Below are 16,683 nucleotides of genomic sequence, written 5' to 3'. Positions count from 1 at the left end.
TAAATTTTCTACAGGGAATATGAAAACTTGAAGGCAACATTTAAATCCTCTATGGATATATCTGAGAAGCTCAAGAAAGAAAATTTTACTTCCAGCTGCAAGGTTAGTGTTGCCTCAAGACTAACAGAAGACAGCTTCTATCACTGATCACTACAATTTCTAGAATACGCAGAACATAACCTTTCATTATAGGTTTTAAAAGCTAGTAAATAACTCTTACCAACCACACTGCTTAGTTTTATTAAAATGATAAAACAAAAATGTTATAGTATGTTCTTATTGTTCCATTAGGTCCAACATGCCTGTGCTGATGTTTTGAGAGAGCTAGCTGATTAGTCCCACGATCCTACTTTTTTTTTCCCCCACAGCCTCACACTAACTTTTATATGTATGTAGCTAATAAACTTATTTCAGACATCATGCGGGTAAAGTAATCTGTATGAGCAATGTTCGTGGCAAGACATCATTTTGTCATATTTCACTTTAAAAATATCAGTATTGAAAGAACTAGATAAACAGGATATACATTCTGTTTCTACATAATAGATGGAATCTTCTGTTCAAAATAGATGACCATGAAGCTAACCACACTATCTTTTGTAACTGGTAGTGTCTGTTATTCATATTAAGCATAGATGTTGTTGTATATGATAACATTAGATAGGTCGAGGCTTGATTTTAACATCCTACATTAGGAAGAAAAATGTTCTGACTTTCACTGCCAGTGCCTGCAGCTTTACTGTGCCTCTCTCCATCAATTCAATTATAGCTGATCGCATTTCTGTGCATGCTCTTCATCAAAAAATATATAAAAGGAGATCTGTTCAGCTGAGAATTAACTGACGTGGTGTTTCAAATGGCACTGAATTGCAGAGGAACAAAGCTGAATGATATTTTCTTTATCCTGTTCTGATATTAAACCACAATGAACAGGACACCTGGGGCAAGGTTGGCATTTTGAATGCAATCTCCTCGTAGAGCAACCAGCTGCTGTAAAGATGACCTCGGGACTTGATTCTTGCTTGCAGCTTTAGCGATTTGATGAATCTTATCTGTGATTGCATTTCTAATATCCGGTTTACCCCGCTAAAATGTCTTAAGCCTGAAGGTTTGGAAATAGCTAGTTTAATTGGTGTTGCCTCTTTGATGGATAAGTATCCAATAAGAACATCAAACTGAGCAATTGAGATAAATGTAAGGGAGGGACTGCAGAAGCTGGTTTAAATCGAAGGTAGACACAAAATGCTGGAGTATCTCAGCATCTCTGGAGAGAAGGAATGGGTGACGTTTCGGGTCGTGACGTCATTCATTCCTTCTCTCCAGAGATGCTGCCTGTCCCACTGAGTTACTCCAGCATTTTATGTCTACCTTCGAGATAAATGTGTTTGGATTATTCAGTATTAGCAACCATTAATCATCACTCTGCTATAGACGCTTAGACCTTCGGCTTTCATATGGTGTGGGGTGGGGAAGAACAATTATTTAAAAAAACAGTTTTTTATTCAATGTTGATAATTTGAGATGAGATGGGGATATACCCAAAAGCTGAAAAAGTTCCTTGATTGCTTTTCCTTTACCCTATTCGATCTTTTATTCATTACTTTATATCATGCCATTATTATTTTTAATTTAAAGCTGCTTTTTCTCTATCATTTAGTTGAAAAAGTGCGTGTCGCAACTGGAGAAACTGAAAGAGGACTTGCGGGCGTCACAGGAGGATTTGCAAAATGCCGACAGAGAGATTATGGTATACTTGGCTTTGATGCACTTTGGAGGGGTAGAACCAAATCTTATTAATTTGATTTGCAACTTCGCTTACACGGGCAAAACACAAAATGGCGGAGGAATTCAGCGAGTCAGGCGGCATTTGTGACGGAAATGGACAGACAGCATTTTTGGCCTAGACTCATCAGTCTGTAGAAGGGTCCCAACCCCAAAACGTGACCCTGACTGAACTGAATGACTGAAAGCGTCATGCTGCCTGAACCTGTGAGATACCATGATTGGGCAATCACGTGTCTATCTTCGGTATAAACCAGCATCTGCAGTTCTTTCCTACACATCCTGATCCATGACGTGGTCTGTCCACTCCCTCCGCACATTACCTGACCTGCCGAGCTCCTCCATCATTGTGCTTTGTTCAAGATTCCAAAAACAACATTTCCTTGTGTCTCGATGTTTTTACAGGTCTTTGTCAAGTTTTATTTTAACGTGAAGGGTGTTTATTTCGACACTACTTTGAATCAAATTTAGATTGAAAATTCTTAAGTTTAAAACTCATCACTTGGTGATGTTTAACGCAGTTTCAAAATTTTGGCCGACCTCTGGGAAAGAATCTTAAGTTCTACATAATAAACTTACTGAATTTGAGGCAAATCTAACTATTGCTGCAACAGCAGAGCTTATGATACTGTTGTAAATAACAAAGTGTCAGTCTCCTGTCAATTTGAATACTCGCTTATGTACACGGATTGTTTGAATCTCATGGGAGGGACGGTTTTGTTTAGCTTATTATTATTGTCCGAGGTACATTTATTATTACATATACCGAGGTACAGTGAAAAGCTTTTTGTGTTGCATGCTATCTAATCATTGAAAAGATTATACATGATTACAATCAAGCTGTCCACAGCGTGGAGACACAGGATAAACATAGAAACATAGAAAATAGGTGCAGGAGGAGGCCATTCGGCCCTTCGAGCCAGCACAGTCATCCATTGTGATCATGTCTGATCGTCCCCAATCAATAACCCGTGCCTGCCTTCTCCCCATATCCCTTGATTCCACTAGCTCCTAGAGCTCTATCTAACTCCCATAAATCCATCCAATGATTTTGCCTCCACAGCCCTCTGTGGCAGGGAATTCCACAAATTCACGACACTCTGGGTGAAAACGTTTTTTCCTCACCTCAGTCGTAAATGGCCTCCCCTTTATTCTAAGACTGTGGCCCCTGGTTCTGACTCGCCCAACATTGGGAACATTTTTCCTGCATCTAGCTTGCCCAGTCCTTTTATAATTGTATATGTTTCTATAACATGCCCCCTCATCCTTCTAAACTCCAGTGAATACAAGCGTAACCTTTTCAATCTTTCCTCATATGACAGTCCCACCATTCCAGGGATAAATCTCGCGAACCTACACTGCCTCAATCACAAGGATGTCCTTCCTCAAATAAGACAAATAACGTTTAGTGAAAGGTAAAGTCCGATTAAAGATGGTCCAAGAGTCTCCAATGATGGTAGGTAGTAGGTCGGGGCTGCACTCTAGTTGATGATGTGGTGGTTCGGTTGCTGATAACAGTTGGGAAGAAACTGTATGAATCAGTGAAAGGTAACGGCATATAATGTGATTGCCCACACTTACTGGCACTGAAACACCAGAAAAGCTCGAACTCTGAAAGATTCATTACTAAATTAGACTGCCAGGCAAGTATGGGTGATAAGTTTGACTTTAACACTATAGAGATACAGCCTGGAAACAGGCCTTTCGGCCCACCGAGTCTGCGATGACCAGCGATCACCCCGTACACTAGCAATATCCTACATGCTAGGGACAATTTATAATTTAACTGAAGTCAATTAACCTACAAACCAGTACGTTTTTGGAGTGTTGGAGAAAACCAGAGGTCCCGGGAAAAAACCCACGCAGTCACAGTGAAAGACAATACCCGTAATCAGGATCGAACCCGGGTCTCTGATGCAATGAGGCAGCAACTTTACTGCTGCGCCACTGTGCTGCCCTTGAGTCTTGATTATGACTCAAAATAGAAGTCATGGTTAAAAATGGAAAACCATGAGAGACTTGGCTACATTTGATGAGTAGATGGACTCACAGATGTGGGAAAACACATTACTTTGTTTAGTTTGCACCTTTTACTTTGCATCGTTGATATTGCAAAGTGCAGGAGGGTTACTGAGGGGAAAACAATTGATGCTGAACCTCAAAGGAGATATTGAGGCAGATATCCCAAAAGCTAAGACACAAACCGAAGAGGAGTACTCTTGCCATCCATGGATTAAAATGAATAATAAATAGTACACTCCAACCTGTTTCAAGCATCAAATTACATTTTATTTGAAGACGGTTTGCTCAATTCTAGTGCAAAAACAGAACGGTGGAAGAACTCGGGGTCAATCGACCACTCTGAAGACAACAAGTGTAGGTTTAAGTTTGTTGTTGTCATGTGTATCGAGGTGCAGTGAAAACTTTTGTATGCTATCCAAACAGATCAGATATGCCATACATACATAAGTCAAACTTGATATACTGCAAGTTGATATTTCGGATCGAGACTGCATTAGAATTCTATTGCAGAATCCAGCATTGGCAGCCCCCTCTGCCTGTAGTGTTAACTTAATACAATTTTTTTTTTAAGGAAGTTCACAGACACAACAGACAAAAGTACTACTGCGAGTAGAAACCACAATTCTTTCTCTTTCTCTCTACGTGTTTGACATTGTTAAGACATGTTGGTTGCAAGTATTGATTTGGAGCATGGACCACAATCAGTGTAACAGTGCTTGTGAGCTCACCAATGATAAAGAGTACCAGTTAATGTGTACAATACACTGTGCTGGGAAATGGCGCCCTGTTTCCAGTCTTTCACCGCTATAGCATAGAGTTTCCACATTGCCAATGCAACAACTAGCTTTGCAGTTCTCTAGCACATCCTGGAGAAACGATGGAGACTGCTGATGCAGTACCAATGTGTCAACTAATCTTCAAGAGGTGAGTGAGCCAGGAATTCAGCCTTCTGGCATCGCACATATTTATAAATATTCAAGTTGAATATGAACAACTGCTTTAAAATGAATCTCACCTAAAATGTTGTTGACACAAAGCTAGGAGGCAGTGAGGGTTGTGCGGAGGATACAGAGAACCTTCTGAGTAATATGGATAGGCTAATTGATCAGATAAGCACATGGTAGATGGAATAAAAGGTGGAATCACCTGTGGTCATTCATTTTCATCCAAGGTGACATCACTGGAAGTTAACATAAAGTCCAACAAGCAATTGGGAAATAAGTTGTTTAGTTTAGAGATACAGCGCGGAAACAGGCCCGTTGGCCCACTGAGTCCGTGCTGACCAGCGATACCCATTACTAGTACTATCCTACACACTAGGGACAATTTGCTATCTTTACCAAAGTTTGGATTTGGTTTGTGGGAGGAAACCGGAGCACCCGGGGAAAACGCACACAATCATGGGGGAAACGCACAAACTCTGTACAGACAGGAGCCATACTCGGGACTCTGGCTCTGTGAAGCAACAACTCTACCGGCGCGCCAATTAGGAAGTCTTATATATTGGCAGATGTTGAGTAAAACACCGTGCAGATGTTTTGATCAGCATTAATGCACTTTATGCAGTTTTTCTTTTTAAATGATCTAATTGTAATGTTAACACTGGTAGTTTTGAATTTCTAACCACCGCTCCTTCCTCAGAGACTTTGCTGGTAGCCCTTGAGTTCCAGCTCCGACTATTAAAATTGTTCAAGTTCTGTGATTGGGTAATGAGGATCAGTGGTATATGCATGGTGTTGCTGGTACAGAGAAGGGAATAATAAGATGTATAAATAATGACTTTTCTGAATCAAGTTTTTATTTACCGCACTACTTTGGACTTCAATGATCTAAATGCGATGCTTTCAGTGAAATATTTTGTGTTGAAGTTTCTCAGATTAAAATAATTGTTTTACTCACAAACTATTGCCCCCTCCTTTGTAGGTTATTTGCGCCAAATATTTATAAATATTCAAGTCGTCTTATGAATAATTATTTTAAAATCAATTTTACCAAAGATATTGTTGATTCAAAGCTTGGTGTCTGTGGGTTGTGAGGAGGATACAAATAGGCTTCAGAGGAACACACAGGCTAATTGAATAATTGAGACAAGAACAGGGCAGATGGAATAAAACGAAGCACCTGTGTTACTTTGAAGCCTCTCTATTTCCTCGCAACCCACACTGCCACCTAGCTTTGTATCACCATCTATTCCCTCCCAATATGAAATCATTCAAAGTTAATTTAAGATCCAACAAGCAATTAGGAAGTCCTATATTGGCAGCTGCTGAAATTTTGAATAAAACATAAAGTGCTGAAATAACTCAGCAGGTCAGGGGACACCATCTGTGGAAGGAATGTACAGGTAAGATTTTAGGTTGGGTCCTTCTTAATACTTGTGCCAGCTTCCTCATTTGCTAGTTGTTCACTGTACGCACCAGAATTTTTAAAATCTTTTCCTGAGATCAAAGCTGTCTGTCTTGAGTTTGCATATTCTTTCTGTGACTGCGAGTTTCCTGGGCGCTCTGTTTTACGCATCTGAAAACACTTGCTGATTGATGGGATAATTAGTCACTTTCAATTACTCTTGTGTGGGTGGTTGGAGAATTGGGATAGAGTTGATGGACATGTGAGCCAAAAATAGATCGCAGGAAAATAAGTGGGACAAATAGGTGATTGAGAGTGGTTGGAAAACTGGCATAAACTCCAGGCCAAATGTTTGCCTCATGAATCATAAGAAAATATAACATGCCTCTGTCCTTAACACTCTTCCTTTCCGTTCTTGCACATGAGCTTTTAGCCTTCATCAATACATTTGATATTTGTCTTGCAGAACTTAAAGAAGAAAGTGGAATTCCTACAGAAGTCCCTGAGTACACCGAATCGTACCAATGAAGCCATCAACCGTCTAATCTTTGAGAGGTGGGTGAATCGGGTCATCCGGCTTCTGACAAAACATATATTTTGAAATATTCAAGAAGCCATCTTATTAAATGCTTTAAAATTCATTTTACCTAAATTATTGTTGATATTAAGCTAGGTGGCAGTGTGAGGATGATATAGGGAGGCTTCACAGTAATATATAGTAGATAGGCTAATTGAAAAGATAAAGACATGGCAAATGGAATAAAAAGTGGAAGCACCTGAGGTCACCCATTGAGGTATCTGGTCCTGTACCCGCTGCAGTTCAGAAGGATGAGGGGAAAATCTTATTGAAACCTACCGGATAATGAAAGGCCTAGATAGAGTGGATGTGGATAAGTTATTTACAATAATGGATGAGTCTAGAACCAGAGGGCACAGCCTCAGAGTAAAAGGACATTCTTTCAGAATGGAGATGAAGAATATCTTTAGCCAGAGGGTGGTGAATCTGTGGAATGTATTACCACAGAGGGCTGCGGAGGCCATCATTGGGTATTTTTAAAGGAGATATTGATAGATCCTTGATTAGTATGAATATCAAAGGTTATGGGGTGAAGGCAGGAGAATGGGGTTAAGAGGGAAAAGTAGATCAGCCATGATTGAATGGTGGAGTAGACTCAATAGGCTGAAGGGCCTAATACTGTGCCCATGTCTTCTGGTCTTATTTTCACCCATCATTACAAGAAAATATGAGTACAGGCATCTTGCTTCAATTATATAAGGCACTTGCATAACTGTATCTGAAATATTGTGTTCAGATCTTATCTCCCTAGTTAAGGAAGGATATCCTTGTCATAAAAGTGCATCAAAGTTTGCTAGATTGATTGTCACATGAGAAAAATAAGCAGACTCTGCCTATATTCTTTTGTATAAACCAGCACCTTTATTACATTAGGCCTATATTCACTTGGGTCTGGATGAATGAGAGATGCTTTCATTCAAACATACACAATTCTTACTACAGGCCACGATTTGAAGTGGAGTTGATGGTTCCCCTAGCTGGCATTAACCGTCTCAGAATTGGGTTTGGTTTTCAGGACATAGATGAGAAGAAATTTCTTCAGTCATGTCATAAGTGATGGAAGTAAAATTAAGCCATTCGGCCCATCAAGTCTAAGCGGCCATTCAATCATGGCTGATATTTCTCCCTCCTAACAGCATTCTCCTGCCTTCTCCCTATAACCTCTGACACCAGTACCAATTAAGAATCTATCTTTCTCTGCCTTAAAAATATCCGCTGACTTGGCCTCCACAGCTTTCTGTAGCAAAGAATTCCACAGATTCACCACCCTCTGACTAAAGACATTTTTCCTTATCTCCTTCCTAAAAGAATGTCCTTTAATTCTGAGGCTATGACCTCTAGTCCTAGACCAGGGGTCGGCAACCTTGTTGTGCATAGGGGCCGGGTCCCGGGTCTGTGGGCGGTTGAAGGGCCACATCTATCGCCATAGTTAATAAACTTTGACATTTATATATTTAAGGAATATTATGTCTACTGAACATAGGAATTAGTTTGAGACACTGGTATTGAAACAACTCTCAACATTCGCGTTTATTGTCACTTAACCGGTGAAATTTGAGTTACCGTATTTCCCGGTGACGAAGACGCACCCCCATTTTAAATTGCTACATTTTGGGGGAAAAGCTGGCAGGACAGGATTAAGAGTTTGGTTCAGTAGAAAGGAAGATGTGAAATTCCTTCAAGGAGGCAATGACGACCGGGGAGCCACCAACTTCACCTGTCCCACAATGCGCTGTGCAGTTCAGGTCTGAGGGCCGGGGACTTCCTGGCTCAGGAAGATCACATAACATAGTGAGAGAGCCTAGGATGGAGCGGCCAGCCCAGTAGCTACCCGCCAACTACCACCTCCACCGATTGTGCCTGTGCCAAAGGACAGGGCGGGCTGGCAGAAGGCGCTGGGGTGGCATTACTCTGCCAAGTCTGCTCCACTTAAACTGTGTTAATCTTAAACACAACGCCTCCTTGCATCACCATGCCTGGGCGCCGCGCCCTCGGGCACGGGAGGTACTGAAGATGAAGGATGTCTGTGGGCCGGATGAATACAGGAAAAAAAAAATACGCCTGCGGGCCGGATGATTTCGGGTTACGGGCCACATTCGACCCGGAGGGCGTAGGTTGCCGACCCCTGCCCAAGACTCTCCCGCTGGTGGAAACATCCTCTCCACATCCACTCTATCCATGCCTTTCACTATTCTGTATGTTTCAATGAGGTTCAAATGGTAGTGGAATTTTCTATGCAAAGTCTGTAGCTCCTTGATCTCTGAGTGTAATGGGTTAATGGTGCTGAAGTAAAAACCTCTGATCTTATTGAATAGCAGAACAAACAGGAGGGGCCAAATGGCCTCGTTTTACTCGCTTTGGTTTCTTAAATTATGTCCTGTGGTTTTTTTTTTGCACCCATCTACCCTGGGGGATAGCAAAAGCACCCATCTAATTGTCATGAATCATTTTTTCCCACTTTCTCCCTCCTGTCATCTTTGTTCCTATGGAAACCATCTCGCCTCTCAGATTTGCATGTGCATGCTTTGGAACATGCTGTACATGTTCCAACCCACCAAAGCTCCTTGATTCTGACACTTGCCTTTTACACCAACATTTGAAAAACAGTCATTTGAACACACTGCAGTAGCCGCAGTGTCCATTTGTTGATTATGTACTAGAAAAGGTGAAATTCTCAGAGCAACGTGCGAGTTGAGGAATAGGACAAATTGGCTAGCTCTTTGCAACAATCTATGCATACAGGATAAGCAAAATGGCTTTCTTCTCATACAATTCTATAATGTCCTGTTTCAACATTCTAGTGTTGAAAAACTTACTCAGTACCTCAAACCTTGCGTTATTTGGAAATTGTCTACATTTACATAATGCTTCCTGCATTGAATTGTTTTGGAGCCCTTCTAACAGTAAAATGAAGTGATCTTTGTGTGGAATAACCTGTGAAAGTTAACTTGTATAGTTTAGAAACAAGAAACTGCAAATACTGGTTTACAATAAAATGACAAAGTGCTGGAATAACTCAGCGGGTCAGACAGCATCTCTGGAGAACATGCATAGATGACGTTTCATGTTGCGACTCTTCAGACTGTATAGTTACTGGCCTTGCATTGGTACAATACTATGCGTTGTTCTCTTGCAAACGTAAATGATTGTTGTACTTGCAGCCCTGCTCCTGTAGATTTACAATACCCTAAACTACACAAGCCAGTCGCTGGGGAGGATATTGATCTTTGTCAGGCATACGACTTCGACACACCTGATTGTATTCCCCCAACATCTCAGAGAACCTCATCTAAGAAAATCAAGCTAGACACAGACGGGTAAGTGCAAGAGCTCATCAAAGGCTGAATCTTGCAGTGTACCAGTAAATAGCAGACAGACCTTTGCTTCTATAGTATTGTTCAAGTTCCATCTAATTTTGTGAGGTTGTTTCAGAATGTATTTTTGAAATCATTGTAAATCTTGTGGATATATATGTCTATAAATCTAATCAGGAGTAGCACCATCAGCAAAATAACTTTGTCTGCTTGATTCATGTACTGATTTATTATCTGGGTCCAGCAAGAAATGGTTTTCAATCAGCCATCCTAATTTACAATAAATCTCCGCGACTGTCACTATCCAACATTGATCAAGGAGCTATATATGATCCAGGATGTTTTTATGGTTTTAATGCATTTTATGCTTTTATGAAAAATATAAATGCTCCCTACTTGCAATGTTTGCTTTTTAAACCCACCTCTCATTTCGCTGAGACTTTGCTGGTAAGCCTTGAGGTGATGCTCCCGTTATTAAAATGTTTCAAGTTCTGTGATCTGGGTAATGCACTTCAGTAATATAAGCATGGTTTTGCAGGCACTGGGGAAGGAAATAATATTGATTTATATAAATTACTTGTATGAATGACTTTTCGGAAATGTTTCTATCCACTGTAATACTTTATAGACTCTGTAATGAACTTAATGCAATGCTTTCAGAAAAATATTTTTTGTTGAAGCTTGTCACACTAAACTGATTTTTGTAGTCATAAACCTATTTCCCCCCCCCCCCCCTCTTTTATAGGTCATCCACACCAAATCGATCTTCTAAATTTCTGTACAACACAAAGGTGAGTACTTGCAACCTTCCACCAGCCAGTAATCCTAATGCAGACATTGAAGACTAACGTCTCTAAATTATCCAAAAAATGAACAAATACATTTCCGTGTAATCTAACTGGTGGTTCGTGATTATACCAAGATGAACTGACACAGATTCTTAGCAGGCCTGATTAATCAGGGAATTCAGAATATACCAGGGAGTACAATGGCAAAACTGTTTAAACACCCAACCTTATGATCCATGGAATCTTATATAGTTTTAAACTTAAGTTCTATCATATTATAATTTTGTTTTTTTTGTGTGTTCAGCTTTTGGTCCCATTTATTGACCCATACTATCACATTTGATTATCGAAAAAACCCAGCAAAATTATAGTCCTTTTACTCTACCTGGGAAATATCCTGACTAGAATTTTTTTTTTTTTGCCCGTCACCAACGAATGAACAGAGCTGGTATGATATTGTACCTCAGCCCAGACACGAGCATGGACAGAAGATTAATTTCTATATTGCCACGGTCCTGATATCGCATTCTGTATTGGTTCCCAGCCCAGATCTCTAACGCTAACTCATAGTTTAAGCACACCAAGGGGTCTTTAAAATTGGAAATTGCTCATTTTTCTCCAGTAAACTGCCATGCTTTCTTTTCAAATTGGTAAATACATTTTAAAGGAAAAAATATTCTACTCAATATTGTGACTCTAAGTTCCCCTTGAATTAGTGCGTTTTGCGTCATGTATGTTTCAATATTGTGATACATATGCACCTGAGAGCCTGACTTTCAATGCCAAATTCTGGAGCATGTTTCTAAAGCTCTTAAGATTTCATAAACAGTGTCATCCCCTTAAAATGCCTTCCAAGTGGTGCCAAAAAACAAGTGAAAGGGGTATTCAGAGTTACTGTGGAAAACTTTGACAGCATACTGAAGGGTGGCATCTGATTTACTCATCAGGAATTCATATGAAATTCACTTTCCAACATTAGTTTGAGAATTAAGAGCATTTATGATGTATTACAGGCATGAATTTATCGACCTACTAAGAAATATGTTGAAATAGTGTCATAGGCATTATGTGACATGATTTATATTTAAAGACTAATGATTGATAAAATAAATTAGATCACTGCAATAAAGCAATGTGAAATAGTTGTTGGTGACACATAACTTTGAATTATGAGTAGTTTCATAACTATTGGAACAAAAAATGTGTGCTGCTCAATACTGTGGTTGTAATTGTAGTTAAAGGCACATTTTCATTGTCATTTTCATTCTTACTTTCCTAGAAGTTTAAGGAGATTCAGCCTGTCTTTTAGTTTAGATTAGAGATACAGTATGGAACAGGCCCTTCAATCCACCGAGTCCGTGCAGACCATCAGGGGTGCAGTGCTGCCGGAGCTCACTGGAGCGCTGCTCTGGCACCTCTGTTAAAATTAAAAAAGCCAAAATAAACGGCGTGAATTTTAACTAGCGGGTGTGCTGTCGGGGTAAAAGAAGGGGAAGATTCCCTGCAGGAGGGGGGAGCAGTAGGATCCAGCAGAGTCAGGCCACGTGCTGTCTGCATCGTGGAGGTTGGGGGCCTGGTGCTGAGGCTGGAACTCTGTTGAGGTGACAGCTCTGGCCCGCTAGTGGCCGATGGAGAGGGGAGAGTCGGCGGAGTCGCTGGGGGGCTAGAGTCCTGGTGGTGGCCATCTCGGCCTCATGGTGGTCGTGCAGACGGCGCTGCAGTCCAGCGGTGGAACTCCGGGCCTGTGGGTGGGCGGTCAAGTCGAGGAGAGTCGGTGGAGGGACCGGTCTGGAGGCTCGAGTCGAGGAGTGTCGGTTGTGATCCTTGGTAGAGTCCAGGTAGGCGAGGAAGCGTTTGTTGAGGGTGTCAATCTGGCAATGTACAGTTGTGGTCCATTGCAGGTGTGAGTGTGTGTGAAGGCCCAGAGCTGTGGGAGAGTCGTGGTGATTTGGTGCCTGGCCGGCACCTCTAAAAATACATGAGTACCGTCTTTTTCTTTACTTGCTTGATAATTATATTTCATAATTAATGAGTGCAACCGTGCAATATTATGTCATATTGTTTAATTAAGTATCATATGTTTTATTGTACTACTCTTCTTATCGATTCCACACACAAGATTAGAAGTTGTTCAGCCAGAGCTGAACACACTTCTTGGCATCTGCATACAATTGTGGCTGTGTTGCGCTTCTTGTGCGTGGTGGTGGAAAGATTGGTGAAAACAGGGCTGCGATGTGAACGCTCTTTCCTTGACCCCATTGTACTAGTTATACACTGGGATGTAGTGATAGGCTATAATCTTGTTTGATCCTCTTGCCCCCCCTCCCCCCAAGCAAAACCTGATTGACAACTCCAGCACCTAAAGAATTAGCACTGCAACAATGCCAACCACCATCTTTCCTACACTAGTTCTTTCCTATGCCCTTGGGGCAATTTACAGAAGCCAACTAACCCACAAACCTGCACTTCTTTGAAATGTGGGAGGAAATCGGAGCAGCCTGAGAAAACCCACATGGACACAATACAAACTCCATACTTTCAGCGTCCGTAATCAGGATAGAACCCAGGTCTGTGAAGCTGTAAGGCAGCAACTCATCTACACACAGCAGCACACATCTATAAATGCTAGGTCAAAAGTATCCTGACTGGTTGCATCAGGGCCTGTTTCAGCAATTTGTAACACACAAGAATACAAGAGGCTGAAGAAAGTGGTGGATTCAACCTGGTCAGTCATGGGCCCAGCCCTCTCCACTATCACAAGCATCTACAAAAGACCCTGTCTCAAGAAGGCTATATATCTCATCAAGGATCCCCTCCATCCAGGCCATGCCCAATTCTTGTTGCTACTGTTGGTCAGAAGGTAAAGAATCCTTAAGTTCCACACCACCATATTCATGACGAGTTGACCAGGGAGTTTTGGAGGAAATGGTTTCCGCAGAAAGCAGAAAGGGGTGGAGATGGGAAGATGTGGCCAGTAGCGGGATCACATTGGAGTGGAGGATTATATGCTGTATGCGACGGCTGATAGGGTGTAAGGTGAGGACAAGGGGGACTCTGCCCTTGTTATGAATGAAGGGAGGAGGGAGCAAGAGCGGAGCTGCGGAATATCGAGGAGGCCTTAGTGCGAGCCTCATCTATAATGGAAGAGGGGAATCCCTGTTTCCTAAAGGATGAGGACATCTCCGATGCCCTGGTATGGGAAAACGCCATCCTTGGCGCAGATGCAGAGTAGACGAAGGAATTAGGAGTAGGGGATAGGGTCTTTACAGGAAGCAAAGTGGGAAGAAGTGTAGTCTAGTCTGTTTCCTGTGATGGAGATGGTGAGATCTCGAAACAGTAGGGAGATGTTGGAGATCCAAGTGAATTTGAATGCAGGTTGGAAATTAGTGGTAAAGTTGATGAAGTCAGTGAGTACTGCATCGGTGCAGGAAGTAGCACCAATGCAGTCAATGTAGCGGAGGTAGAGTTTGGGGATAGGACCGGTGTACACCTGGAACAGTGATTGTTCGACGTACCCTACAAAGAGGCAGGCATAGCTAGGGCCCATGCGAATGCCCATAGCTATATGCTTTGGATTAGGTGGAAGTGGGAGGAGTCAAAGGAGAAGTTGTTGAGGGTAAGGACTAGTTCTGCCAGGCGGAGGAGAGTATTGGTGGGCGGAAATTGGCTGGTTCTGCGGTCGAGGAAGCAACTGAGGGCTTTAAGACCTTCCTGGAGGGGGATGGAGGTGTAGAGCGACTGGACATCCATAGGAAAGACGAAGGAGAGGGGGGCTGGAAAACGAAAGTCATTGAGGAGACGAAGAGCATGCGAGCTGTCTTGGACATTGAGAAGGAGGGTTTGGACTGGTCGAGGTATGTGGAAATTAATTTGGTGGGACATGAACAATCAGAAACAATGGGTCTGCCAGGACAGTTCTGTTTGGTCATGAACTCTCATGAGACAGGTCCTCTCATGTAGTCCTGATCTTCCAGCCTTCCTCATTGTGGCCCTTACATTTTTTTATTTGCACTTGCTCTGTAATATAACACTAAAACTGTTTAACACCATATTCTGCACTCTGATATTTTTTTCTCTTTGCACTACCTGTTGCATTTGTGGGTGGCTTAATTATACGTGCGTGTGGATAGCACTCAAACAAAGTTTTTCACTGTGTTGAAACACATAACAATACCATCATGGACTTGTTTCTACCTGTTTCTAAGATTTTAATTGTGCCTGTATTCCACCCTATATAGCACTAAACTTGTTTAATATGGTTGTAGATCTGTTCATACGTAATGGATCTAAGGGGTTTCTTGCTTGTACCAGTTTACTGGTACATTAATAATAATAGAAATTGTTTAGGTATTGATGTTGTACGTAAATGTGTAATTTGGCTGCATATACAAAATATTAAATAGTTTGGTGACCATAAATTTAATGATGCACTTCACTCTGCAATTACATCTTTAACAGTTAAAACACTGCCCTCTCTTTCCGTTCCTTTGTCACCTTTAACTCCCCCATTAGTTTTTGATTTGAGTGAGTGTGGGTGTGGGAGGCACAGAGATGACAGCTCTGCTTCTCTCTGCCTTTTGAGTTAGCTTCTATGGTTTGTAGGCAAGCTTGCAATTCAGAGCTGAAGTTCTCCTCTGTATAATAAAAAAAATACCCGTGAGATTGTTCTTGTCACAGGAGTTTTCAAACTGAATTCATTAACATTTCCAAAGATATCATCTGATTAGCTTCCCTCGTTGTATGATGATTTGTTCAATTATAGTTATCAATTAGTATTTGTGTTACTGCTGACTTTTCCTGAAAGTCTTGTCACCCATAAGCCCCATAGTTAAACAAAGGGTTTTGTGGAGACATAACAACTCTTCCTAATTAATGTCAGACAAGGCTATCTCTTTCACATGTTTTATATTTAGCAGCTTTCTTTGAATTTATTTGATTGTTCTGCAGCCATGTATGTCTAGAAGAAAATTGTAACCTCTTCTTAAATATATTGATAAATGGGATAGAACTCTGGGGAATGTATATCTTATTTCACTTCACTTTACGCGAGCATTTAATGTATGAATTGAAGTAATCTCACTGCTTTTTGTTATACTTAAGATGATGAACAGAGATGAGGATGACCATCTTCTCCCAACATTCCTCCGAAATTCTGTGTTATTTCAAAAGAAGTCGTATGGTAGCTCCTTGAATCAACAAGGAAACCAAGGATCAGTAAGTGCATCTCTGAGGGAGGCACAACCTCAAAATCAATGCTCGAAAATTATAACCTTTGTTTGGCACTTTATACATCCTTGTGAGACCCCAAACTAATTCACAACCAATGAAGTCCAGGGGTCCATGGATGGAAGTGAGAGAGGTGGTATCTCCTGGGGTTGTGTAGGAATAGATAAGCAAACCAAAGAGTTGCAAAGATTGGTCTCAACAGAAAGCGAAAGGAGATGGGGATGGAAAAAAGGTGACTGGTGGGATCATGTTGAACATCTAGATGTACCTCCATTCCAGTGCAGCCACATCTTTACAATGGCATGGAGACTAGAACTACACGTAGTACTCCACTTGTGATCTAAACAGTGTATTGTAAAGTTATAACATAATGTACTAACTCTTTTAATCTATGCTCCAACCTATGAAGGCAAGTATGCCATATGCTTTCAACACCCTCTACTGCGATGCCACTATCAGGGGACTATGTACTCTGTTCATCAGCATTCCCTTTTGTTCTGACATTTATTGCTTTTCCCCAATTATGAGAGGGAGCATTGAAAAGTGGGAAATAAATATTTTGTAACATCATTCCAAATGTTTTGCAATGGGACCACAGTGAAATGAAAATTTCAGCTCCAATGTGGTT

The 16,683-nt window shown here is 41.2% G+C and overlaps 1 protein-coding gene and 1 long non-coding RNA gene across 3 annotated transcripts in view; one reads left to right on the top strand and one right to left on the bottom strand.

Moving 5' to 3' along the window:
• Nucleotides 1-16,683, bottom strand: part of LOC129704736 (uncharacterized) — a 36,866-nt gene that overhangs the window by 11,500 nt on the left and 8,683 nt on the right. Inside the window, exon 2 of the long non-coding RNA XR_008724766.1 lies at nt 10,464-10,582. This is a non-coding gene — a long non-coding RNA (uncharacterized LOC129704736). The remainder of the gene's footprint in view (nt 1-10,463; nt 10,583-16,683) is intronic.
• The window catches only part of traip (TRAF-interacting protein), a 46,020-nt gene that overhangs the window by 21,062 nt on the left and 8,275 nt on the right, over nt 1-16,683 (top strand). For both annotated transcript variants that reach the window (XM_055648048.1, XM_055648047.1), the window contains 6 exons: nt 15-102; nt 1,658-1,747; nt 6,617-6,705; nt 9,889-10,044; nt 10,787-10,832; nt 15,930-16,043. In XM_055648048.1, coding sequence (XP_055504023.1) covers nt 15-102; nt 1,658-1,747; nt 6,617-6,705; nt 9,889-10,044; nt 10,787-10,832; nt 15,930-16,043 — 583 coding nt within the window. The remainder of the gene's footprint in view (nt 1-14; nt 103-1,657; nt 1,748-6,616; nt 6,706-9,888; nt 10,045-10,786; nt 10,833-15,929; nt 16,044-16,683) is intronic.

Source organism: Leucoraja erinacea, chromosome 16 (genome assembly GCF_028641065.1).
Source record: "Leucoraja erinacea ecotype New England chromosome 16, Leri_hhj_1, whole genome shotgun sequence".
Lineage (NCBI taxonomy): Eukaryota > Metazoa > Chordata > Chondrichthyes > Rajiformes > Rajidae > Leucoraja > Leucoraja erinaceus.
Note: the sequence above shows the minus strand (reverse complement) of the source record. Positions and strands in the feature narration are given on the sequence as shown.